Genomic DNA, 26,333 nt, shown 5'->3' with positions numbered 1-26,333 from the left:
ATTGAATTTAAAAGAAAACACCAAACAGCTCACTTTTATACACACATATATAGCACAACATATATGTGTGCTAAATATAGGAAAGAAATTGGGCTATTATCTACCTTGTCGGGATATGAGAAAGGAATACTAGGTGGCTCAGTCAGTTAAGCATATGCCTTTAGCTCAGGTTAGGATCCCAGGGTCCAGGTATGGAGTCCCAAGGCAGGCTCCCTGTTCAGTGGGGAGCCCGCTTTTCTCTCTCCCTCGACCCCTACCCTTCCACCCTTCAGTCACGCTCACACTCTCCCTCAAATAAATAAATAAAATCTTTTAAAAAAATAAGTAAAAATAAAATGTAGGCTCTTTCTCACTAGTTATATGTCTCTTCGTACCCCCAAGGGCTTTATAGGACCAAGAACCACAAAACTAAGTAAATTTACAGGTTTAAATAAGACAATATACATAGATAATCTAGCAAGTTATTTTTTGTTTTATTAACATCTGTGGAGGTAAGTGGTAACTAAAGGTCCAAGCTAATCTAAAATTGTAAGATTGATTCAGTGGTGTTACTTTTTGACACTCTAGTATGAATTATGAACTATGGTTCCCCAAATGGAATTACTCTCAAAATTTTAAGTATGCTTGTAGTACTCTCTAAAGCATTTAAAGACTGAACTACTCCAGCCCCACCACAAATAAAATTTACAATGAGCACCTTTTATCCTGAAACACAAATACCTTAGAGGATATCTCTCTCATTAAAAATTCTCACAGCAATGTGTTAAGAATCATATATGATACATATAAGACATATAATTTATAATAGACGAAATTTTATAAAAACTATTATGCTACATAAATGGAAGGTAGGATTCTATTGACAAACTTTGACTAAATTTCAAATTTCTGAAGATTATATTTGAGTAGACAACGAACATGATTTTTTTTTAGCATAACAGTATTCATTATTTTTTCACCACACACAGTGCTCCATGCAATCCATGCCCTCAATAATACCCACCACCTAGTACCCAAACCTCCCACCACCCTGCCATTTCAAAGCCCTCAGATAGTTTTTCAGAGTCCACAGTCTCCCATGGTTCACCTCCCCTTCCAATTTCCCCGCCTCCCTTCTCCTCTCTAACTATCCATGTCCTCCATGATATTTGTTATGCTCCACAAATAAGTGAAACCGTATGATAATTGACTCTCTCTGCTTGACTTATTTTATTCAGCATAATCTCTTCCAGTACCATCCATGTTGCTACAAAAGTTGGGTATTCATCCTTTCTGATGGAGGCATAATACTCCATAGTGTATATGTACCACATTTTCCATATCCATTCAACGGCTGAAGGGCATCTTGATTCTTTCCACAGTTTGGCGACCATGGCCATTGCTGCTATAAACATTGGGGTACAGATGGCCCATCATTTCTCATCTGTATCTTTGGGGTAAATACCCGGGAGTGCAATTTCAGGGTCATAGGGAAATTCTATTTTTAATTTCTTGAGGAATCTCCACACTGTTCTCCAAAGAGGCTGCACCAACTTGCTTTCCCACCAACAGTGGAAGAGGGTTCCCCTTTCTCCACATCCCCTCCAACACATGTTGTTTCCTGTCTTGTTAATTTTGGCCATTCTAACTGGTGTAAGGTCATATCTAAATGTCGTTTTAATTTGAATCACCCTGAAGGCTAGTGATGATGAACATTTTTTCATGTGTCTGATAGCCATTTGTATGTCTTCATTGGAGAAGTGTCTGCTCATCTTCTGCCCATTTTTTGATATGATTGTCTGTTTTGTGTGTGCGAAGTTTGAGGAGTTCTTTATAGATCCTGCATATCAACCTTTTGTCTGTACTGTCATTTGCAAATATCTCCTCCCATTCCGTGGGTTGCCTCTTTGTTTTTTTGACTGTTTCTTTTGCTGTGCAGAAACTTTTGATTTTGATGAAGTCCCAAAAGTCTATTTTCAATTTGTTTCCTTTGCCTTTGGAGACATATCTTGAAAGAAGTTGCTGTGGCTGATATCGAAGAGCGTACTGCCTATGCTCTCCTCTAGGATTCTGATGGATTCCTGTCTCACGTTGAGGTCTTTTACCCATTATCAGTTTATCTTTGTGTACAGTGTAAGAGAACGGTTGAGTTTGATTCTTCTACATATAGCTGTCCAGTTTTCCCAGCACCATTTATTGAAGAGACTGTCTTTATTCCACTGTATATTTTTTCCTGTATTGTCAAACGTTAATTGACCATAGAGTTGAGGGCCCAAATCTGGGCTCTCTACTCTGTTGCACTGGTCTATGTGTCTGTTTTTATGCCGGTACCATGCTGTCTTGCTGATCACAGCTTTGTAGTAAAGCTTGAAATCAGGTAACGTGATGCCCCCAGTTTTATTTATGTTTTTCAACATTTCCTTAGCGATTCGGGGTCTCTTCTGATTCCATACAAATTTTTGGATTATTTGCTCCAGCTCCTTGAAGAATACCGGTGGAATTTTGATCGGAATGACATTAAAGATATAGATTGCTCTAGGCAGTATAGACATTTTAACAATGTTTATTCTTCCGATTCAAGAGCATGGAATGGTCTTCCATCTTTTTGTGTCTTCTTCAATTTCTTTCATGAGTGTTCTGTGTTTCCTCAAGTACAGATCCTTTATCTCTTTAGTTAGGTTTATTCCCAGGTATCTTATGATTCTTGGTGCTATAGTAAATGGAATCAATTCTCTAATTTCCCTTTCTGTATTTTCATTGTTAGTGTATAAGAAAGCCACTGATTTCTGTACATTGACTTTGTATCCTGCCACGTTGCTGAATTGCTGTATGAGTTCTAGTAGTTTGGGGGTGGAGTCTTTTGGGTTTTCCATATAAAGAATCATGTCATCTGCGAAGAGAGAGATTTTGACTTCTTCATTGTCAATTTGGATACCTTTCATTTCTCTTTGTTGTCTGATTGCTGTTGCTAGGACATCTAATACTATGTTGAACAAGAGTGGTGAAAGTGGGCATCCTTGTCTTTTTCCTGATCTCAACGGGAAGGCTGCAAGCTTTTTCCCATAGAGGATGATATTTGCTGTGGGTCTTTCATAGACAAATTTATGAATTTCAGGAATGTTCGTTCTATCCTTATACTTTGAAGTGTTTTAATTAGGAACAGATACTGGATTTTGTCAAATGCTTTTCCTGCATCAATTGAGAGGACCATGTGCTTCTTCTCTTTTCTCATATTAATTTGTTGTATCACATTGACTGAATTGCAAATGTTGAACCATCCTTGTAGCCCAGGGATGATTCCCACCTGGTCATGGTGGATAATCTTTTTAATTTGCTGTTGGATCCTGTTTGCTAGGATCTTGTTAAGAATCAAAGCATCCATATTCATCAGTGATATTGATCTGAAATTCTCCTTTTTGGTAAGGTCTTTGCCTAGTTTGGGGATCAGGGTAATGCTGGCTTCACAGAAAGAGTCTGGAAGTTTTCCTTCTGTTTCAATTTTTTGAAACAGCTCCAAGAGAATACGTGTCATTTCTTCTTTGAAAGTTTGGCAGAATTTCCCAGGGAATCCATCAGGTCCTGGGCTCTTGTTTTTTGGGAGGTTTCTCATCACTGCTTCAATCTCATTACTAGATATCGGTCTATTCAGGTTATCGATTTCTTCCTGGTTCTATTTTGGAAGTTTATAGTTTTCCAGGAATGCATCCATTTCATCTAGGTTGCTAAGTTTATTGGCATATAACTGTTGATAATAACTTCTGATCATTGTTTCTACTTCCTTGGTGTTAGTTGTGATCTCTCCCTTTTCATTCATAATTTTATGAATTTGGGCTCTCTCTCTTTTCTTTTGGATTAGTGTGGCCAATGGTTTATTGATCTTATTGATTCTTTCAAAAACCAGTTTCTAATTTCATTGGTACATTCTACAGTATCTCTGGTTTCTACCTCATTGATCTCAGCTCTAATCTTGATGATTTCCCTTCTTATGTGTGGAGTTGATTTGTTGTTGATTCTCCAGTTGTTTAAGGTGTGGAGACAGCTGCTGTGTTCTGGATTTTTCAATTTTTTTGAGGGAGGCTTGGATGGCTATGTATTTCCCCCTTAGGACTGCCTCTGATGTATCCCATAGGTTTTGGATCAAAGTGTCTTCATTCTCATTGGTTTCCATGAATTGTTTCAGTTCTTCTTTGATCTCCTGTTTGATCCAAGCATTCTTAAGCAAGGTGGTCTTTAGCTTCCAGGTGTTTGAGTTCCTTCTGAAATTTCCTTGTGATTGAGCTCCAGTTTCAAAGCATTGTGATCTGAGAATATGCAGGGAATAATTTCAGTCTTTTGGTAACGGTTGATTCCTGATTTGTGACCAGTATGTGGTTTATTCTTGAGAAGGTTCCACGTGCACTTGATAAGAATGAGTATTGTGTTGTTTTAGGGTGGAATGCTCTGTATATATCTATGAGGTCCATCTGGTCCAATGTGTCATTCAATGCTCTTGTTTCTTTTTTAATTTTCTGCTTCAATGATCTATTTCTGAGAGAGGCGTGTTAAGATCTCCTACTATTAGTGTATTCATATCAATATGACTCCTTATCTTGATTAACAGTTTTCTTATGTAATTGGCTGCTCCCATATTGGGGGCATAGATATTTACAATTGTTAGATCATCTTGGTGGATAGTCCCTTTAAGGATTATGTAGTGTCCTTCTGTATCTCTGACTACAGTCTTTAGTTTAAAATCTAATTTATCTGATACGAGAATCGCTACCCCAGCCTTCTTTTGAGGCCCATTGGCATGAAAGATGCTTCTCCATCCTTTCACTTCAGTCTGGGTGTATCTTTAGGTTCAAAATGGGTGTCTTGTAGACAACATATGGATGGGTCCTGTCATTTTATCCAATCTGCAACCCTGCGCCATTTTATGGGGGCATTTAGGCCATTCTCATTGAGTGATTATTGATAGATACATTTTTATTGACATCATGTTACCTTTGCAGTCCTTCTTTCTGTAGACTGTCTCTATATTTCTGTTCAATGTTATTCTTTTATTTTTTCAAAGATTTTATTTGTTTATTTGACAGAGATCACAAGTAGACAGAGAGGCAGGCAGAGAGAGAGGGAGGGAAGCAGGCTCCCTGCTGAGCATAGAGCTCGACGCGGGACTCAATCCCAGGACCCTGAGATCATGACCTGAGCCGAAGGCAGCAGCTGAACCCAGAGCTACGCAGGTGCCCAGGATTTTTCCTCTTTTATAGAACCCCCCTTAATATTTCCTGCAGTGTTGGCTTGGTGGTTGCATAGTCTTTTAAGCCTTGCCGGTCTTGGAAACTCTTTATCTCTCCATCCATTTTGAATGTCAGTCTTGCTGGATAAATTATTCTTGGCTTCATGTTCTTCTCATTTAGTGCCCTGAATATATCCTGCCAGCCCTTTCTTGCTTGCCAGGTCTCTGTGGACAGATCTGACGTTATTCTGATGGACTTTCCTCTGTAAGTTAGGAGCCTCTTTGTCCGAGTGGCTTTCAAGAGATTGTACCTACAATTATGACTCCTCAATTTGACTGTCAGGTGTCATGATGTTTTTTGGAATGTATAATCTTGGGTGGAGACCGTTCAGCCTCTAGTACATGAATGCTCGTTCCACTCGCAAGATTGGGAAAATTTTCATGAAGATCTTGTTCCACTATATCTTCTAGACTTCTTTCTTTCTCCTCCCCTTCAGGGATTCCAATAATTTTGACATTGGAACATTTTATGGCATCATTTATTTCCCTGATTCTGTTCTCCTGGTTTCTAAGCTCTTTGTTCCAGGCTTCCTCCTGATCCTTTCTATCTGTTTGTCCTCCAGATCACTAATTCTATCTTCTGTCTCAGTTAGCCTAGCTTTGAGAGAATTTAGATTAGATTGGAACTCATTGAGAGCACTGTGAAGCTCATCCCTGGTAGCTTTCAGCTCTTCCCTAACACTGAAAACATGACCTCGGGTCGTTTTCAGTTCGGCCCTAATCACTTCCATTTGGTCATCCATGGCTTTCTCCAACCTAGCTATTGCCTGGATAATTGTTAGCCTGAATTCTCTTTCCAACATATTGTCTACGTTGATAGCCGTTAGCTCTGTTGCAGAAGGCCTATCCTCTGTATTTTTCTTCTGTTGGGCATTCCTCCCCCTAGTCATTTTGGTGAGAGACGACTGAACAGATGTAGCTGGATGTATTGATTGTGGTGCAGTCAAGGTGCACCCTGGAACACTTCTGAGCAATCAGGATTTCCCACCCAAACGAGACAAAAGAAAAGAAAAAGAAAAAGAGAGAGAGAGAGACAGGAAAGGGAATCTGAAAGAGAAGGTTCAGCCCACATGGGCCCCAAGGTAAGATTTATGAAGTAGACTAACAAAAGCAGACTAACAAAAAGACTGATAAAAGTATATGACAAGAGATAAATATATATACATATATATATATGTATATATATATATATGCAAATAAAAAGAACCTCGTCAAAAAGAACCCGACGTGTAAGATTTATATATAAAAGTATATGACAAGAGATAAATATATATACATATATATATGTATATATATATATATGCAAATAAAGGAAGAACCTCGTCAAAAAGAACCCGACGTGTAAGATTTATATACTATCAGGACAAACACAGAAACAGTGGTGTAAGAAAAAGATGGGAGAGTGGTTATAAATTCTCAGTGTGGGTGAGGAAGTTTGTTTTTATTCTTCCTGGATTTATCTTAATATCTTTGTTAAACGATTCAACTTTCCTAAGATAAAGGGGGATTAAAAATTGGTTTACCTATAGGGGTAGTATTGATTGGGGAAAGGGGATTACTTTGAAGTTTAACTCTATATGAATATTAGAAAATAAAAATAAAAAGGAATAACCTAGATAAACTAAAATAAAAAAAAAAGAAATTCAAAAAATAGAAATGCAAAAGGAAAACATAGGTGTATGTATCAAAAAGTTCAGGTTAGGAGATTATTATGGAATTTGATGTTCTGGACAGCTCACTCTGATGGTAAATAGGTTAAAGAAATTATCTATATAAAAAAAATGAACCAGAATAGTAGGACCAAGTAAAAAATAAAAGTTTTCCTATGAAGTAATCGTGGTTGTTCTCTTGTCATCTTTTTTTTTTTCTTTCTTGTTTTCTTTTCTGGGGGATGGGCCTGCCACGTGGGTTTTCAGTCATGATGTTCCCTGAGTTAAGTCCTCCCGCCCCCCCTCAAGGGGGTGGGCTCTGAGGAAACTGGTTTTTTTCAGGCTTTTGTTCTCTGGCGGTTTTTGTTTGTTCACTTTTTATTTCTCTCACCTTGACCGCTTTTGATGGTTTTATAATTTTAGAGAAAAACAAACTGCACCCTGACCTCCCTCTCAGAGAGAAGGCTCAGTCTGGCTGCAGAGCCCAAATAAGTTCCCCCTTGGCCGCTGGCAGAGCAGGTTCTGAGTCACGGTCCCTGGGGACGCAGGATCTTTTGCTGGTACCCAAAGCCAAGGCAGTGGCGGCTGTCTGGGCAGCTCCAGATCGCCAGAGAGGTTCCAAGCAGCAATCACACACTGAGATTTTCCCGCTGGCCCGGGCTGGGAGTGCCAGGTCTTTCTGGGTCTAAGAGCACCTGGCTTGTGCGCTCCTCTTTCAGGGGAGGCTGTGGGTCACGCGCGGGTCTCAGGCTCTGAGAATGGGGTGCAGGTCCAAAAGCACCAGGCTGGGCCTTCGCGCACCTCTCTGGGGGGAGAGTTTGGTGCACGCATCTTAGGCTCTGAAACAATGGCGTGTATCAAAGGGCGCCGGCTGGGCCTTTGTACCTCTCTCAGGGGAGGATGAGGGGCACGCGCATCTCAGGCTCTATAGCATGGCTCGCGCGTTCTGTCGTCTGGCGTGGCTCCCATCCCCTCACAGGAGCCGGACCCTAAGCATTCTCGGGCGCACCGGCGGCTTAGGGACCAAGACCTGGTTTCTCCGCCGCACTCTCTCTGGCTCAGTGCCAGGGGAGGCTGTCCTGGGACCAAGGACTTAAGCCCCTGGCCCTAGCCACCCCGATTCCCACAATTTCCCCCCCGCAATCCTTTGCTCTTTTGGAGTGCTTTCAACCAGTCTCCAAGTTAATGCTGGTCCCCAGATGCAGGGCACTTTCGCTCGTATTGGGGGTATTACTTTCCAACCAGTCGCCTCTGGTGGCTCCCTCCTCCTTTTGTTTATCTTCTGATATCAGTCCGCCGTTCCCACTCCACTTTACCTGCCCACTGGCGTCTTCTGCCCTGCAGAGATCCAGACGTGTATAATTCTGATCTCAGGCTGATTTCATGGGTGATCGGAGTTCTTTGGTAGGTAATTAGCTCACTTTAGGGTACAGGTTGAAAAGGTGCCTCCTCCTACTTCCCTAACATCTTGTCCCAACATGATTCTTTCTTACTGGAAACAGCATTCTACTTTGCACATGCCATGACAAAATTTCTCGGTCAAATTAATGTGGTGATTACCATATCAAATAAATGCTTTAAAATATACTTTATTTCTAAACTGATACATTTTTAGCTAGAATTATCAATGATACCTTGATTAAGGAATCCCTTACAGAAAAACACTCCTGTATACTACACTGCTTAAATATATACTCTTAAAAAGCCTCATTTTGTGGAGGTCAAAAGTTTGAGAAATGGAAGGAGTGGGAAATGTATGAAAGGAGTTTCTCTTTCAGTGTGTGGGGCTGTTATCTTTTAGGAGCTGTTCACAAGAAAAAACTCAACACCATGTGGCTATTTATGACTCTAGATCACAAGACCTGGGTGGGAAAGAGAAGGAAGTTATAGTCTTCCATCTTCCGTAAAGGAGAAAGTAGACTACCCATCTCCAATTTCTCCCATTTTTTGCTCTTTCTTCTCTTCATCTCTTTCTTCTAACCTTTTTTTTCCCAGCAATTATATGTTCCAACTGATCTTAAAGTTTTATTTTACCTTCCTATCTTTTTTTCTTCTTTTTCCCTTTCCTTTCTTTGTAGACCTCAAGTGCTAATAGCTTACGTCATCAGCAGGGAAGAGAGAACTGTGGATGACTCTATCAGTACTACTTTTTCTGGGTGATTTTTGTTATCTATGAACCTAATGTACAAATACTCCTGAGGTAAACAAACATGGGGGCATAACTATATAATTGATGAAGTTTAGCCTCTTCTGACGTATCAGATAGGAGATGGAAGGCAAACTGGCTTGAAAAATCAAGCACTGCTCCTGAATAAACTAATGATTATTGGATCATTATGGATAAAATGGATATTGGATAAAATGGCAAAAGAAAGACTGGTTTCAAAATACAAGGCATTGTCTCAGGCATATTACCATCTTTGTACTAGAATTTTGATATCACAATGCAAAGTGACCTTAAAGGTCTTCTGGTCCAACCATTTCTCTCATTATGAATTCCTCCAATATACATATGAACCCCTTCAGTAATGGGAAACTCCGCTGACAGATCATTTCATCTTCATACAGCTCTATGAAAAATTTCATCCACAGACAAAACTGAAATACATGCCCATATATTTTCACTGGTCCTGGCTCCACCCCTTTGGGTCATACAGGACTCATCCAGCCATACTTGCCCATGAAAGCATATTTTGATTCCCTTTTAAGTGACTTCTGGAATGTACCCTTGTGTCTCCTGTACTACTTTCTAGGGGTAATAACATTTCTGATAATGGCAAATGCTACTGAACTCATCTTCTGCTCTAACAGAAATATTATTTCTGACTAAAAGTAAAACAAGAAAAGGTGCTAATGTAGCATTGTGTAGCCACAGCCCAAGAGCTATTTCTTGACAGCAATGTAAAAGTCTTACATGAAGGTACAGTTTGAACCAGTTGAGTCACTAACAAAAATTTGTATGTATCATGGTGCTTATTTTCTTCAAAAAATAATGGGTGAATCACTTCTAAGAGAATAAGCTATCATTAAATCTACAGAGAATAGCAGTCTCCCAGTTATGCCATTTTTCATTATTCTGCTACATGAAAAGCAGATAATTCACTGAAATAGAAAATTTTAAAACGCTGCCTATATTTTCTCACGAAATTCTTGAAAAATATAGTGGTACTAAAGAACAAATAAACTACAAAAATGTACCTACACAATTTGGTCCTTCCACAATTGCATATCAAACAGTGTACTTCAAACGAATGAAATGCTAGTTGAGAGAGAAGATGATGGTGGAATAGGAGAACCCTAGGCTCATCCTGTCCCACAAACACAGCTAGATAACTATCAAATCATTCTAAATGCCCCAGAAACCTATCAGGAGACTGGCAGAATGAATTCTACCACTAAAGGGAGAGAAGGAATCACACTGAAGAAGGTAGGAAGTATGGACACATGGTTGAGGGGAGAAACAAGCTGTGAGTCCTGCAGAGGAGAGGGAGGACACCTGGGACACACACTGGGAGATTATTCACTCTTCTTGGAGCACATCCCTGAGAGGTAGCATTCGCAGAGATGCCTCTTCCAGGATAAAGGAGCTGCATAGAGTTATTTCCCTTCCCTGCCCCTAAGCATAACTAAAAAGCCACTTGCAGAAAGCAGATGAGTCCCAATACTGGCAGCCTAACCTGCTTACACCAAGTCCCACACCTCTGTGTTCTGGTGTGGGAACCCTTCTGGGTTAGCCTTCTTCAGTCCCAGCATGGCAAGCGCCTTCCCCAGAAGACCATTCGGACCCTAGAGTTTAAAAGGCAGCAGATTTGGCTGGAACACAGCCCAAGGGGCAATGCACTGCTCCTGAAAGTAAGGCAGGTAAACAACCCAAAGGCAAACAGTGTAGAAACCAATCTGAAAAAAGCCTAGAACACACAGTGCAGAGATTATATGCTCTTCTCAGAGTGCTTCATGGAGAACAGCAAGCACCCAGAGCCCTCTGCAGAGAAACAGGAGCTGGCTGGCTTCATTTCCCTGATCTGCCCCTCAGCATAAACACAGAGCCACCTGTAGCAAACACCACAGCGCCTCCACTGGCTGCTTAACCTGGTTACAAGTCCCATACCCCTACACTCTGGAAGTACTGCCCTTCTCAGCCGAGTCTGCCTCAGTACCAACACAGCGGGCCCCTTTGCCAGAAGACCAGAAGAAACCCCTGCCCAAAACAAGTGTCCAGCCCAGACAGCTCTGCAGGGCTTCAGTTCTAGTGGAAGCAGTATCAGGTCTCATTTAAAGAGCAAACTGGAGCACACCTAGTTAAAACTTGCCACATTCTGGCTAAGGACTAAACACTGCCCACTCGAAGCTAGGAAAGCCTCTGCAGTTGATGGCCTGAAGAACAGAACAGGCAAAGGACAACAGCAGAGCACACATAGCACAGACTAAAGACACTCCCTGAAGCAGAAAGCCCTGAACACTATATAACATCTTCATGAAGCCATTACTTCCAGGAGCAGGAAACAAAATGGGCTTTTCTAAAACACAGAAGGCGGCAAAGACTTAGAAAAAATGTAAAGATGGAGGAATTCATCCCAAATGAAAGAACAAGCTAAAGTCACCACCAGAGATCTAACCAAACCAATATAAGTAGCATGCCTGATGGAAATTTAAACTAACAATCATAAGGATACTTGCTGAGGCTGAGATGAGAATGGAAGACGTTAGGGAGGCCCTTACCACAGACATAGAAGAATTTAAAAAGTAAGAAATGGAAAATGGGAGATGCCTGAATGGCACAGTTGGTTAAGCATCCAGTCTTGATTTCAGCTCAGATCTTGATTTCAGGATCAAGATTTCAAGTCCCACATTGGGCTCCACACCCAGCATAAAAGAAAACATTAAAAAAAAGAAATGAAAAATACAATAACTGAGATTGGACACAGGCTTGATGCAATGAACAGCAGGCTGGAAAAAAAGAGAGGACTGAATAAGTAACCTAGAAGACAAAATAATGGAAAATAATGATACTAAACAAAAGAGAAAACTATGGAACATAAGAACAGACTTAAGGAACTCAAAGACTCCACTGAACTTAATAGCATTCATATTGTAAGAATCCCTGCAGAAGAGAGTGGGAAAAGGGGCAGAAAAATTTTTTAAAGGGATAACAGCTGAAAACTTCCCTAATCATGGGAAGGAAACAGACATCCAGACCTAGGAGGCACTGAGAACTCCCATCACAATCAACAAAAGCAGGCCCAAATCAAGACATATTGTAATTAAATTTGTAAAATACAGTGATGGAAAAAAATCATAAAACCAGCAAGACAAACACAAGAGAAGACTCATTAAGCTAGCTGGGGATTTCTCAACACAATGTTGCAAGTCAGAAGGGAGTAGCATGACATTCAAGGTGCTGAATGGAAAAAATCTTCACCCAAGAATACTCTACCAGGCAAGGCTATTATTCAGAACAGAAAGGCAAATAAAGAGTTTTCCAAAAAAACAAAAACTAAAGAAGTTCCTCACCACTAAACCATCCCTGCAAGAAATAGTAACGGAGACTCTGAGTAGAAAAATCTCCAGAAACAATGACAAAATAAGTAATAAAATGGTACTATATACATATCTATCAATAATTCTTCTGAATGTAAATGGACTAAATGCTCCAAACAAAAGACATGGGGTGTAAGAATGTATTAAAAAAAAAAAAAAAAAAACCGAGTCCCAGGTGCTGGGTGGCTCAGTCACTTAAGTGACTGACTCTTGATTTCAACTTAGGTTGTGATCTCAGTGTGGTGAGATCAAGCCCCAGCTCAGGCTCTGCACTCAGCACAGAGTCTGAGATTTTTCTCTCCTTCCTTCTGTCCCTCCCCCAACAGACACACACAAGCATTCACTCTCTCTCTGTCAAAAAAAAAAAAAAAATCTTAAACAAAACAAGACCCAAGTATATACTGCCTACAAGAGATTTATTATAAACTGAAGACACATGCACATTAAAAGTGAGGGGAGGGAGAAACATTTATCATACAAATGGAAGTCACAAGAAAGCCAGAGTACCAATACTTATATTGGAAAACTATACTTTAAACAAAAGACTGTAACAGGAGATGAAGAAGAGCACTATACCATAATAAGGGGACAATCCAACAAGAATATCTAACAACTGTAATTATTTATGCACCCAATAAGGGAGCAGCCAAATATATAAAACAATTAATAACAAATTTAAAGGAATTCATTGATAATACAGTAATGGCAGGGGATTTTAAACTCCACTTACACCAATGGACAGATCATCTAGGTATAAAGTCAACAAGGAAACAGTTGCTCTGAATGACACACAGGACCACATGGACTTAACAGACTATTCAGAACATTCCATTCTAAAACAGCAGAATACACATTCTTTTCAAGTTCACATGGCACACTCTTCACAAGAGAGCACATACTAAGTCACAAATCATTCCTTAACAAATACAAAAAGATTGAGATCAGACCAAGCATCTTTTGTGACAACAATGCTATGGAACTTGAAGTCAACCACAAGAAAATATTCGGAAAGACCATAAATACATGGAGGTTAAAGAACATCCTACTAAACAATGAATGGGTCAACCAGCAAATGAAGGAAATTTTTTAAAAAATCATGAAAATAAATGAAAAGAAAAATCAACAGTCCAAAAACCTTTGGGATGCAGCAAAAGCAGTCCTAACAGGGAAGTACATAGCAATTCATGCCTATGTTAAGAAGCAAGAAAAATCTCAAATATACAACATAACCTTACACCTAAAGGAGCTACAAAAGGAACAAAGCCTAAAGCCAGCAAAAGGAAAAAAATAATGAAAATCAGAGCAGAAAAAAATAATACAGAAACTTAAAAAATAAAAAGAAGAATAGATCAGTGAAACCAGGATCTGGGCTTTTGAAAAAAAAAATCAGTAAAATTAATAAACCCTTAGCCAGACTGAACAAAAACAAAAGAACATGGACCCATTTAAATAAAACCACAATCAAGAGAGGAAAAATAACAACCAACACCACAGAAATATAAAAAATTATAATAGAATATTATGAAAAATTATACACCAACAAATTGAATAATCTGGAAGAAATGAATATATTCCTAGAAAGATTTAAATTACCAAAACTGAAAAAGGAAGAAACAGAAAACTTGAAAAGGATGATAATCAGCAAAGAAATAGAATCAGTAATCAAAAATCTCCCACCAAATAAAAAATTCAGGGTCACATGGCTTTAAAGGCAAATTCTACCAAACATGTAAAGAAGAGTTAATACCCATTCTTCTCAAAATATTCCAAAAGACAGAAAAAGCAGGAAAACTTCCAAATTCCTTCTACGATACCAGCATTACTCTGATACCAAAACCAGATAAAGACATACAATAAAGGATAAGAAAGTATAAGAACCATACAATCTGTTCAACAAATGCAGAAAAAGCATTTGGCAAAGTACAGCATCCATTCATAATAAAAGCTCTCAACAAAGTAGGGTTAGAAAGAACGTACATCAACATAATAAAGGCCATATATTAAACAAAAACCCACAGCTGATACCCACAATAGGGAAAAACTGAGAGCTTTTCCTACAAGGTCAGGAACAAGACAGGGATGTCCACTCTCATCACTATTTTTTTTAAAGATTTTATTTATTTATTTGACAGAGATCGCAAGTGGGCAGAGAGGCAGGCAGCGGAGTGGAGGAAGCAGGCTCCCTGATGAGCAGAGACTCCCAATGTGGGGCTCGATCCCAGGACCCTAAGATCATGACCTGAGCCAAAGGCAGAGACTTAACCCACTGAGCCATCCAGGTGCCCGTCATTACTATTTTTTAAACATAGTACCAGCCACAGCAATCAGACAACAAAAAGAAATAAAAGCATCCAAATCAGCAAGGAAGAAGTCAAACTTCCAGTATTTGCACATGACATGATACGCTATACAGAAAACCTTAAAGACTCCACCAAAAAATTACTAGAACTGATACATTAATTCAGTAAAGTCACAGGATACAAAATCAATGCACAGAAAACTGTTGCATTTCTATACACCAATAATGAAGCAACAGAAACAGAAATCAAGGAATCAATCCCATTTACAATTGCAAAAAAAGTAAGATACCTAAGAATACATTTAAACAAAGAGGTGAAAGACCTGTATTCTCAAAACTATACCATATTCATGAAAGAAATTGAAGAGGAAACGAAGTAATGGAAAGACATGCCATGCTCATGGATTGGAAGAACAAATATTGTTAAAATGTCTATATTACCCAAAGGAATCTACACATTTAATGAAATCCCTCATCAAAATATCACCAGTATTTTTCACAGAGCTAGAACAAACAATTCTAAGATTTGTGTGGAACCAGAAAAGACCCTGAATAGCCAAAGCAACCTTGAAAAGGAAAAGCAAAGCTGGAGACCTCAAAATTCCAGACTTCACGTTACATTACAAAGCTGTAGTGATCAAAACAGTATGATACTGGTACAAAAACAGACACATAGGTCAATGGAACGTAACAGAAAACCCATAAATAAACCCACAACCATCTGGTCAATTAATCTTGGTCAAAAGAGGAAGCAGTATCTACTGGGAAAAAGACAATCTCTTCAATAAATGGTGTTGGGAAAACTGGAGCGCAACATGCAAAAGAATGAAGTTGGACCACTTTTTTTGCCATACACAAAAATAAATTCAAAATGGATAAAAGACCTAAATGTGAGACACAAAACCATCAAAATCCTAGAGAAGAACATACATAGTAACCTCTTTGACATCAGCCTCAGCAACTTCTTACTAGATAATTCTCTTGAGGCAAGGGAAACAAAAGCAAAAACAAACTAAGATTTTATCAAGACAAAAAGCTTCTACACAGCAAGGGAAATAATGAACCAAACTAAAAGGCCACTTATGGAATAGGAGGAGATACTTGCAAATAACATACCTGATAGAGGATTAGCATCCAAAAAAAAATAATGAACTTATAAAACTCAACACCAAAAAATAATCTAATTAGAAATGGGAATGACTAGACATTTTTCCAAAGATATATAGAAGGTCAACAGATACATGAAAAGATCCTCAACATAAGTCATCATTAGGGAAATACAAATCGAAATTACAATGAGATATCACCTCTCAACATTGAGAATGGCTAAAATCAACAGCACAAGAAACAAGTACTGGAGAGGGGATAAAGGGGAACCCTCTTGCAGCACTGCTGGGAATCCAAACTGGTGAAGCCACTCAGGAAAATAGCATGGCGCTTTCTCAAAAAAATTAAAAATAGAATTATCCTACAATCTAGCAATTTATACTAACAGGGATTTACCCAAAAATACGTGTTGTGAAGAGCACTTGAGTGTTATATGCAACTAATGAATCGTGAACCCTACTTTAGAAACTTATGATGTACTACATGCTGACTATCTGAACATAATTAAAAAAAATACTAATTCAAAGGGAGACATGCACCCCAATGTTAACAGAAGCATTATCTAGAACAGCCCATTAAGAAAACAGCCCATCAACTAATGCATGGATAAAGAAGTGGTATATACATAAACATACACACATGCGCACACAACAGATATTACTGGAATATTACTCGGCCATAAAAACGAATGAGCTCTTGCCCTTTGAAAAGACATGGGTGGAGCTAGAGAGTATTATGCTAAGTGAAATAAGTCAGTCAGAGAAAGACAAATACCATTATAATTTCACTCATATGTGGATTTTAAGAAACAAAACAAAGAGCATAAAGGGAAAAAAGAGAAAGGCAAACCAAAAAACAAACTCGTAACTATAGAGAACAAACAAATGGTTACCAGAGGGAATGTGGGTAAAGGGATAGGTTAAATAGATGATGGTGATTAAGGATTGCAAATGTTTTGATGAGCACCAGGTTTTGTATGGAAGTAATGAATCACTATATTGTACACCTGAAACTAATATTATACTATATGTTAAGTGTAATATAAATAAAAATTTGAAAAGACAAAAAAATAAAATACCTGTGAAAAAATCTATAGGCCTAAAACAGCAACAAACTACAAAGCCTTTAGTGTCTCAATACTTGAAGGTTTAAGACTCTATTACACCTTAATTACACTCTTTATCAGTAGGGTTCATAGATCAGTGAAAAATGATACTCTCATTCCTACTGTACCAGAATTTTACCACCTTCAATCAGGGTTATTCTCTTTTTTTTAAGATTTATTTATTTGAGAGACAGAGAGAGCATGCAAGTGAGTGTGGTGGGGGAGGGGCAGATGGAGAGGGAATCTCCAATAGACTCCCTGATGAGCATGGAGCCTGACATGGGACTCAATACCACAACCCTGAGATTATGACCTGAGCTGAAATCAAGAGTCGATTCTTAATCAACTGACCCACCCAGGTCCCTGTAATTAGTGTGATTCTTAAAGAAATCTTTCTTAAGTCATAAAACCTGTTCTAAGTTTCACATGACAGTTTTTGACTAAACAATCTCTGCAATAATCTCTCCATTCAAATTTTTTGTTTACTGCCTTAGGATTTGAATGATGAAGATAGCAAGAACATTTTATACATAAAGGATATGGTGACCAAAAAAGCACGTTACGTTTTATACTTTTTTAAAGATTATTTATCATTAAAAGTATCATGAATATGCAGCAAGAGCCTGAAAGAAATCAAAATAAGTCTAAGAAGAAACAAGGCTATATATAAATGTTCATTTCAATAAATAACTGATCACATTAACACAACAAATTTCTATTGTACTTGCTTGAGACTACTGATACTCAAAAGAAACAGGTTATCAATCCACTGGCCTGAACAAGGTGTGAGTTAAATTGGAATCTAAAGGTCAGAAAATAATGGCATTATAATAAGTACTGGGAATATATTCTTTTAAACACTAAGAATAAGAGGAGCTAGGAATTACTGGGTGTTTGCAATAACTCATGCATAGTGCTGGGCACATAATATACTATTTATTAGTATTTCCTAGTATAATACCCAACTTTTGTATCAACATGGACGAGACTGGAAGAGATTATGCTGAGTGAAATAAGTCAAGCAGAGAGGATCAATTATCACATGGTTTCGCTTACTTGTGGAGCATAAGGAATAACACGGAGGACATGGGGAGATGGAGAGAAGTAAGGGAAAATTGAAGGGGGAGACGAACCATGAGTCTGTGGACTCTGAGAAACAAACTGAGGGTTTTGGAGGGGCGTGGGGTAGGAAGTTGGGTGAGCCTGGTGGTGGGTACTAAGGAGGGCACGTATTGCATGGAGCCCTGGGTGTGGTGCATAGACAATGAATTCTGGAACATTGAAAAGGAAAAAAAAAAAACCTTATTTCAGATAAGAAAACTGAGGTTTCGACAGGTTAAGTGAGTTGCTCAAAGTCATACAGCTAGTCTTCGGTCTAGCAGCAAAACTCACATGGGTCCAAGGAGATCTACATATTATAGTTCATAGCAGCATTATTTGTAATAGAAAAAAGTGACCACAGTATCCATTAAGAGAATGGAGAGATAAATATACTATATTCATGTAAAAGAATACTATGCACAATGAAAATAAATGAACTATAGCTACACATGTAAACATTATGTACCACAAACAGTGCTACTGCAGAAGAATAGATGCCACATAAATACAATTTATATGAAAAAAGCACACAAAACGACAGTGTATAAAGTTTAGGAATACATGCATATACAGTAAAAGTCTAAAAACATGCATAGCAATTATTAAATAAGTCAGGGAAGTAGCTAAGGGGGGTTTCAGGAAGCAAGGGGTACACAGAGTTGGAGGGATACACAGGAGGTTCCACCTACATTTACAGTGTTCATTAATGCCTTTCTGATAACTGTAATATTTTACATTAAATTTAAAAAATCATAAATCATTTTGGATTTATCTCAATGGCTCTCTACTACCTTTAAAATAAAATTACAACATATCCTAGCACTCAAACACTCCACCATCTTGCTGCTTTTTATCCTTGAGGAGCCCCTTTCCCACTTTAAATTACAAGATGTTAATAACTTAGCTCTTAACAGTAATTCCAAATATATTCTACCATATTTCAACAACTTTACTACTTACTTCTGGAAGGTATTCAAAAGTACATTTATACCAGAAAGACCATGAACCCCAAAAGTGTATCCATCCATCCATTGCCTTGGCCCCTCTAAGAAGCTTCAGAGCATCTGACAATTATAGTGTTCCCTCCTATGATTCCTAACATCGGTTGCTATGCTTTGAACTACAGGACTAATGCCTTGGCCAAAACTGACTAGACTATGGATTGGTACCTGAGCCAAAGACAGCCAACTAGATGCTGTCATATAAAGGGGCCTGATGTGCAATTTCTGCCCAAGAGGGGTACTTTGTAGTGGTTAGTGTCTAGCCGACCCAATCAAATCCTTTCCCTAGGAAAGTCTGGATATAAAACATGTAGAGTTAGCAGAAACAGAACAGTCCAGTCATGAGACTGGTAATACCAGACTTGCTATGATATTCTGAATGGTTCTTCTTGAGGTTTGTTTAGCTCGTGAAACACCTTCCCAAGCTTTGTTGCTAAACTACGCATCCAAAACAGGATGGGATCAGGAGGGAGACGAACCATAAGAGACTCTTAATCTCACAAAACAAACTGAGGGTTGCTGGGGGATGGGGTGAGGTAGGGAGAGAGTGGTTAGGTTATGGATATTGGGGAGGGTATGTGATATGGTGAGTCCTGTGAAAGGTGTAAGCCTGACGATTCGCAGACCTGTACCCCTGGGGCACATAATACATTATATGTTAATAAAATAGTTTTTAAAAAACACTACTTAAGATAACTTGAACATGCCTCTGTTCTCCATAACCTTAGGACACATGACAAGCAATATTTTATTTCCATATTCAATGAGGTTCACAGAATACCTAACCACCACCTGTGAGGATGGTGTTACAGGGAATAGTCAGTCATATGGGTGTGGGAGGAGGCAACGCACACATCATTTTCACTTTACGGCATAAAGTGATATCCTGGAACCTATACCAAACATTGTTAAATAGGTTAAGGGTTTCAAAGCGTAACTTTCAAAGCTGTACTGAAAATAAACATGTTCAACAATGCTGAATGGAAACAGGAACACTGATTTGGCTAGACATAACCACCAGTCTTCCAACCTAACAAATTTCACTTTGTTAGGTTCCAACTATTTTTTGGTATAACTTACATGAAACAAGGAAAGGAAAGACAAGGACTAAAGTTGACAGAAAGGAATATACAGCTGGTATTATCAAGGATTTTGAAACCGTAAATCCTGTGAGGTCCATGTTCCTCCCCATACCAATCATCCTTGGCCAAAGCCCCAAAATATAATCCCAGTGATGTATTATCTCCTGTATTCTAATTTCTACAGTGCTCTGTATTTTCTCTCCACTGACCAAACTTCCTGCTATTCCTCAAAACTCCAAAAGTCCTTGCATTGTGTCTACCCTCCCCTCTCCTTGCCTGAAATGAAACATGATTGTTTCTGAGGTCTCTACTTCCCTTACAATCCTCAAGAGAAAGCTAATCAAAGCATCTCAGGGAAAGGAGGTAGTTTTCTTCTTCCTGATATCCAATGCTACTTCTAAGCTGTTACTTCTTTACCCTTAAGTAGAAATCTCTGGTCCTATTAGTGAGGAAGTAGAACAACTAGAACTCTCATGAATGGAATGCAAATTGGTACAACCACTTTGAAAAACTATTTGGCAGTATCTACCAAAGAAAGCTGCATGCTCTAAGACCTGGAAATCCCACTCCTAGGCATGTACTCAGTAGAAATGCACACTTATGTGAACCAAAAAGACATACAGAAGAATATTCACAGGGTCATTATTTGTGTAATAGCTCAAAACTGAAGATAATTCAAATGTTCCTCAAGAGCTGGGTGGCTCAGTTGGTTAAGCAACTGCCTTCAGCTCAGGTCATGATCCTGGAGTCCCAGGATCGAGTCCCAAATTGGGCTCCCTGCTTGGCAGAGAGTCTGCTTCCCTCTCTGACCCTCCCTTTTCTCATGTGCTCGCTCTCTCTCTCAAATAAAAAAAAAAAAATTGTTCCTCAAGAGTAGAATGGATACATAAATTATGATACATTCATCCTCTTAAATGTCATATCGTAATGAAAATGAATTAGTGTCACAAGCATAATGGTTGAATCACAGAAACAAAACTTTGGATGAAAGAAGCCAGACACAGCAGAGTAAATATGGCATCATTTCATTTATATGAAGTTCAAAAATAAGCAAAAATAATCTACAGTGGAGGGTAACGATGTAGAGGAAATAGAAGGAAAGGCTCCTGAGCGGTTGGTAATGCTTTTTTTTTTATTGGGTTCTGATTAAAAAAAACAATCATTTTATGAAAATTTACCAAGCTACTTATGACTCGTGTACTTTTACTGTATATATGCTATACTTCAATTTTAAAAAGTTCACATAAAAGAAATAAAACTAACGCTGCTACTTTGAAGTTGATACCATCTATTTATTCATTCTTAGTACTATCATCTACCTGCATCCTGGTCACTGCATCATATCAGAGGTTAGAATTCTGGTTAGCAGTTTTCTATACTCTAAATCCTGCTTTAACTAACAATGGCTTTAATATGCATGTGGACAAACCACCCAAAAACCTCCCCTCACTCCTTGACTTTACCTCCATAGACCCTTATATTCATTCCACTGTGGCTATCCACTCCATGAGTACACCTGAATTTACCACTACCCAGACTTGCTAATAGCTAAAATCATACACTCAACAAGCTTTTCTCCAACTACAACCTCCTATTGCTGCTTTGTTTTTTTGTTTTGTTTTGTTTTGTTTTCTGCTCTACTCCTGTTGTCTGAGCTTACCTACATTCAAAAACTTTTCATGAGAGTGAAATGATGTGCATCAACAGCTTGGCACAATGTCAGACACAAAGGAAGTGCTCAATAAATGGTAGCCATATTTTGTTTTGTTTTGTTTTCTTTTCTTTTTTTAAGATTTTATTTATTTCAGAGGGAGAGAGAATGAGCAGTTAGGTTACTCCCTAACCACTGAGTAGGGACTCTGATGCAGGGCTTGATCCTAGGACCCTGAGATCATGATCTGAGCCCAAAGCAGAGGCTTAACCAAGTGAGCAACCCAAGTGCCCCCATATTTTGGTATTAAGTATTTTATTATAAACAAATTTTCTTTCAAAACTCACGTTTTCCTCAAATTCATTCAACCTCTGGCATGAAAGAAACTTGGCTTTTGTCTAACACTACTACAGTCTTCCCAATTCTTTTTTTTTTTTTGAAGATTTATTTATTTATTTGAGAGAGTGAGAGAGGTGGGGAGGGGCAGAGGGAGAGAGAGAGAAATTTTAGCCAACTCTACACTCAGCACAGAGCCCCACATGAGGCTCTGTCCCATGACCCTGAGATGAGGGCCTGAGCAAAAACTAAGAGTTAGAAGTTAACTGACCCAGGTGCCTCTCCTCCCAATCCTTTTAAATGAAGGCCAGTCCTCAAATCATTATTTCTAATTCAAGAAGTCGGGAGGAAAAATCAACATAGTCCTTATTCCTTGAGGCTAACTTCATGTCAGTGTTTCACTGTCATATCTGTGCAACAAGCTCTACTCCAAGATATATATATAATCTTTTTGAGAGTTTTCTGCCAACTTTCAGGGTTGCTCTCTCTCTTACTCTGTTATTAAACTCTAGGGCTTCAAAATGAACACGGATCACCCTCTTGGTACCTTGGCCTCACAAATGCTTCCTCAAACTTAAGCCTCGTAACTGGGACTCAGATCATGTAATTGCAGATCCAGCTCTACTGCTTACTATCCTGTGACTGTGGGCAAGTTACTTAACCTTTCTAAGCTTCAGTTTCCTTACCTGTAAAATGCTGATAACAGAACTTACTCATAGGCCACTGTAAAGCATGAGAAAATCAAGTAAAATGCTCGGCAAAATGCCTGGCATGGTAAATGTTTACTAAGTTAATAGCTAACTGTGATAACTATTATCTTTCCTCTATACCAATTTAAGATTTTATATATCGGGTGGGGAGCACAAGCGGGGAGAGCAGCAGGCAGAGTGAGAAGCAGGCTCCCTCCTGAGCAAGGAGCCTGGTGTGGGACTTGATCCCAGGGTCCTGGGATCATAACCTGAGTCGAAGGCAGAGGCCTCACAACTGAGCCACCCAGGTGTTCCACCTCTGTACTAGTTTTTGGCACATTTCCCCTCATAACCAAACCAGCTCAGGCCTCCTGACTTTGTTTTTCCAGCTTTATCAAGATACGATTGACAGTCTCCTGACTTTAAATGAAAAGACACCTTTTCTGGGATTTGTTACCTGTATCCCAAGATTTATTTCCTTCCTTTCACCACAACAATTTCCAAAGAGTAATATACCATTCCTTTCAGAAGCAAGGAGTAATGGAAGGATCATGGGCTTTGGAGCCAAACAGACCTGTATTTGAACCTGACTCTTCACTTAGCAGCTGCGTAACCTGGAGCACACAATTTTTCTAAGCCTTTTTTCATAAATAAAATAGGGATACTACCCTATTTCTTAGGGTCATCAATAGGATTAAAATGAAATGTTATCTGTAGAGCAGCTGCCCAAAATAAGTGCTAAATTAAGGCCAGTTTCCCACCCCTTACCCGTTCCTTAACCCCTTACAATCCAGGTTCTCCCTCCACCACTTTATTTATACTGGTTCTTCTCACTTCAGCTCTTATTAGCATTATGATTTGGGGCAATTTACTGGACTTCTCCCAATCTTAGAATTTCATTTGTAAAACAGTGATCAGAATAACTACAACATAAAGTTGTCTGGAGATTTAAGTGAAATGACATATATAAAGTATTTTTGTATGGTGCCTGATCTTAGTAATGGTAGCTTCCAGTGACTTTTTAATGTCCAAATCCAAAGACTGTTCAACTCACTACTCTAGGCTTCAGTGACAACACACTATTCTGGTTTGCTTTTTACCACTGACTGTTCCTGTTATCTCTGCACCTCCTCCACAAAGTCTTTCTTTATTCTCCTCAGCAAGGTTTGGGTTTTCTCTTTTGAACCCTCAGATCACTTTGTACTTCTCCCGAGGCAAGGCACTTCTATTGCTCTGAATCAGAATACACTACTTCACTGCCTGGCATTTATTTCTTCCTGTAGCTTTTACTGAGCACCTAATGTAAGTCAGACCTGTGCTAGGGATAGAAAAATTAATATCCTACTTACTGTCCTAAAGCAGCTTATAGGATGGTAGAACAGGCAAGCAAATAGTTTATTAGCTGAAGTGTGAAAAGTCCTAAGGTAAATGTATGCCCAGAGTCTTCTGGAAGCACGAAAAAGGAGTTAAATTACACTGGGGAAGTCCGGAACACTTGCCTGGAAAACGCATTTTGTACTTAGTATATGAGGAGGCAGTACACAAAGAGCTGTTAAACGAATGAATGGACTTCAACAGGCACTAACTAGATGAGGATATTTCCCATCAGGTCCAAAGAAACAGCAGGGGAAAAGGCTTGGAGTACAGATGTTAAAAGATTTCCTAAGAGAGAACAGATGAAGCTTAAAAGCCAAGCCAGGGTTAGGTGTTTTAGACATAGGAGTCTGCCCTGACCCCAGTGGGAAGATGACGGAGTGCCAGTAAAGGTTTTTAAGCAGGAAAGGAGTATAATCAGATCTGCATTTTACTATGAGTACTCTGGCAGTTCAGGGAAAATGGATTCGCTGAGAGCTAGGCTAGAGACAGAGAGTCCAGTCAGAAGGCTGCTGTGATTACTGCGATAAATTCTGAGAACCAGAAATGCTGTAATGGAGAATGGTCAAACAAGATGGATACTGAGTCACCTCACATTTCAGCTGAACTGAACTACTCATATTTGTATCTTCCTCAAGCAGTGCACTGCACCCTTAAAACCCGCTACCAATACTCACCTGTAGATATCTATTACTATTATTGAAACCTACTTAGGGAACAGCAGTTAGCAGGCAGCTGAGTCACTTCCGGTACAAAGATTCCTAAGTAAAGGCATCTTTTCCCATTACAGAACTCAAAAGAAACTTGGGTTTATTAATCAAACCCGGGAAAGAACAATAGTGAATACAAACACCGCACACTGCGTAAAGGCTATGAGACATCTCTATCCCAGTCTATTTCACCTCCAAATAACGTTTGAACAAAGTCTTTAAAGGGTCCTGAGACTCCGCCCTGTGCGCCCAGTCCAATGTCCAGGATTCTTTACTCTTCGTTTCAGTTCGAGACCCACACATTGGCTGCCGCATGTCGCCAGGCCGGCCGTTTTTCACCCAGCCGTTCCCCAGTTTTCACCATGCCGCTGTATAAACAGTTAACTGCAGGGGACTGAGGAGACAGTACCGTCCCAAACTGAAGAAATCCAAGGGGGAGAGGTAGGTGTTTTGAAGGTTCAAACGTTTAAGACTCTCTGGCCTTGTCAATTCTCTCACAACCCCTCCTCCACCTTGCCTCTTGCTGTGGGGCTCCCTTCTGAAGTTAGGAGGATCCCTTCGATAGTTACTAGAATGCTATCTGCACCCAGAAACTAAGAAAGGTTTGGGGTTTTTTTCTGAAACTTACCCTAACAGCCGCCATATCGGTGACCTTCTCCGCCAGAGTTCTCATATGGTGGGCAGAGAGGGACAAAACAGTTCAATCCGGCTCTCCTCCGCAGCTCCGCCTGGTTACGTCCCTCTGCTGCTGGCTCCGCCCTTTCTCCGCCCTCCTAGCGCGGCTTTGGGAAGCTGCTACAAACCGCTTGTCCTCGCGACCTACGGTTCCCATCCTCGATGAAGTTTTTCAAAATACTCTCCATAATCCATTTGGAAGCTACTCTGAGTGCAGAAGTCTGCACTATTTTCACTGTTTCAGACATTATGTGATTTGTCTAGATAAGCATCTAAAATCCAAGTCCAGCTGCTTTACATAACTATATATTCGGGTCCAGGAAGATTCAACAAAGCTTTCTTAAAATTTAAAAGAGAAAGGAAAAGAGTTTAATTCAAGCTCAAGTTTAAAAATTGCTTGGAAACACAATCTTCACAAAGAAAGGAGTGCTCTTGGGAAGGAACATTTGGTCCAGGGTTATATATGTTTTGTTTTGTTTTGTTCTGTTTTGTTTTTCATTTAAAGAAGTTACAAGTCATTCTGAGGAAGGACATTCCAGAAAGTTAAAGACTTTATCTTAGGTTTTTAATATGTGCAAGGCTGTACAATTTTAATCTTATGGAAACCTGGGAGATTTTTTTCCCTTTTTCTTATCTTTATGTTTGGAATGCTCCATTTTTGTTATTTTTTTAATGAAGCATGTGTACAATATATGCCTGAGGCAGAAATAGAGTCCATGCTTGGAAGTTTTGCAGAATCATTTTGACGTTGGTAAATAT

At 39.2% G+C, this 26,333-nt stretch overlaps 1 protein-coding gene across 1 annotated transcript in view; it reads right to left on the bottom strand.

The window, feature by feature from the left end:
* Positions 1 to 25,616, bottom strand: part of APOOL (apolipoprotein O like) — a 135,392-nt gene extending 109,776 nt beyond the window's left edge. Inside the window, exon 1 of the mRNA XM_032330436.1 lies at positions 25,528 to 25,616. Within this exon, the coding sequence (XP_032186327.1) occupies positions 25,528 to 25,572 (45 nt within the window). The 5' untranslated portion in view covers positions 25,573 to 25,616. The remainder of the gene's footprint in view (positions 1 to 25,527) is intronic.
* Positions 25,617 to 26,333: the final 717 nt, after the last annotated feature.

Source organism: Mustela erminea, chromosome X (assembly GCF_009829155.1).
Source record: "Mustela erminea isolate mMusErm1 chromosome X, mMusErm1.Pri, whole genome shotgun sequence".
NCBI classification, from domain to species: domain Eukaryota; kingdom Metazoa; phylum Chordata; class Mammalia; order Carnivora; family Mustelidae; genus Mustela; species Mustela erminea.
Note: the sequence above shows the minus strand (reverse complement) of the source record. Positions and strands in the feature narration are given on the sequence as shown.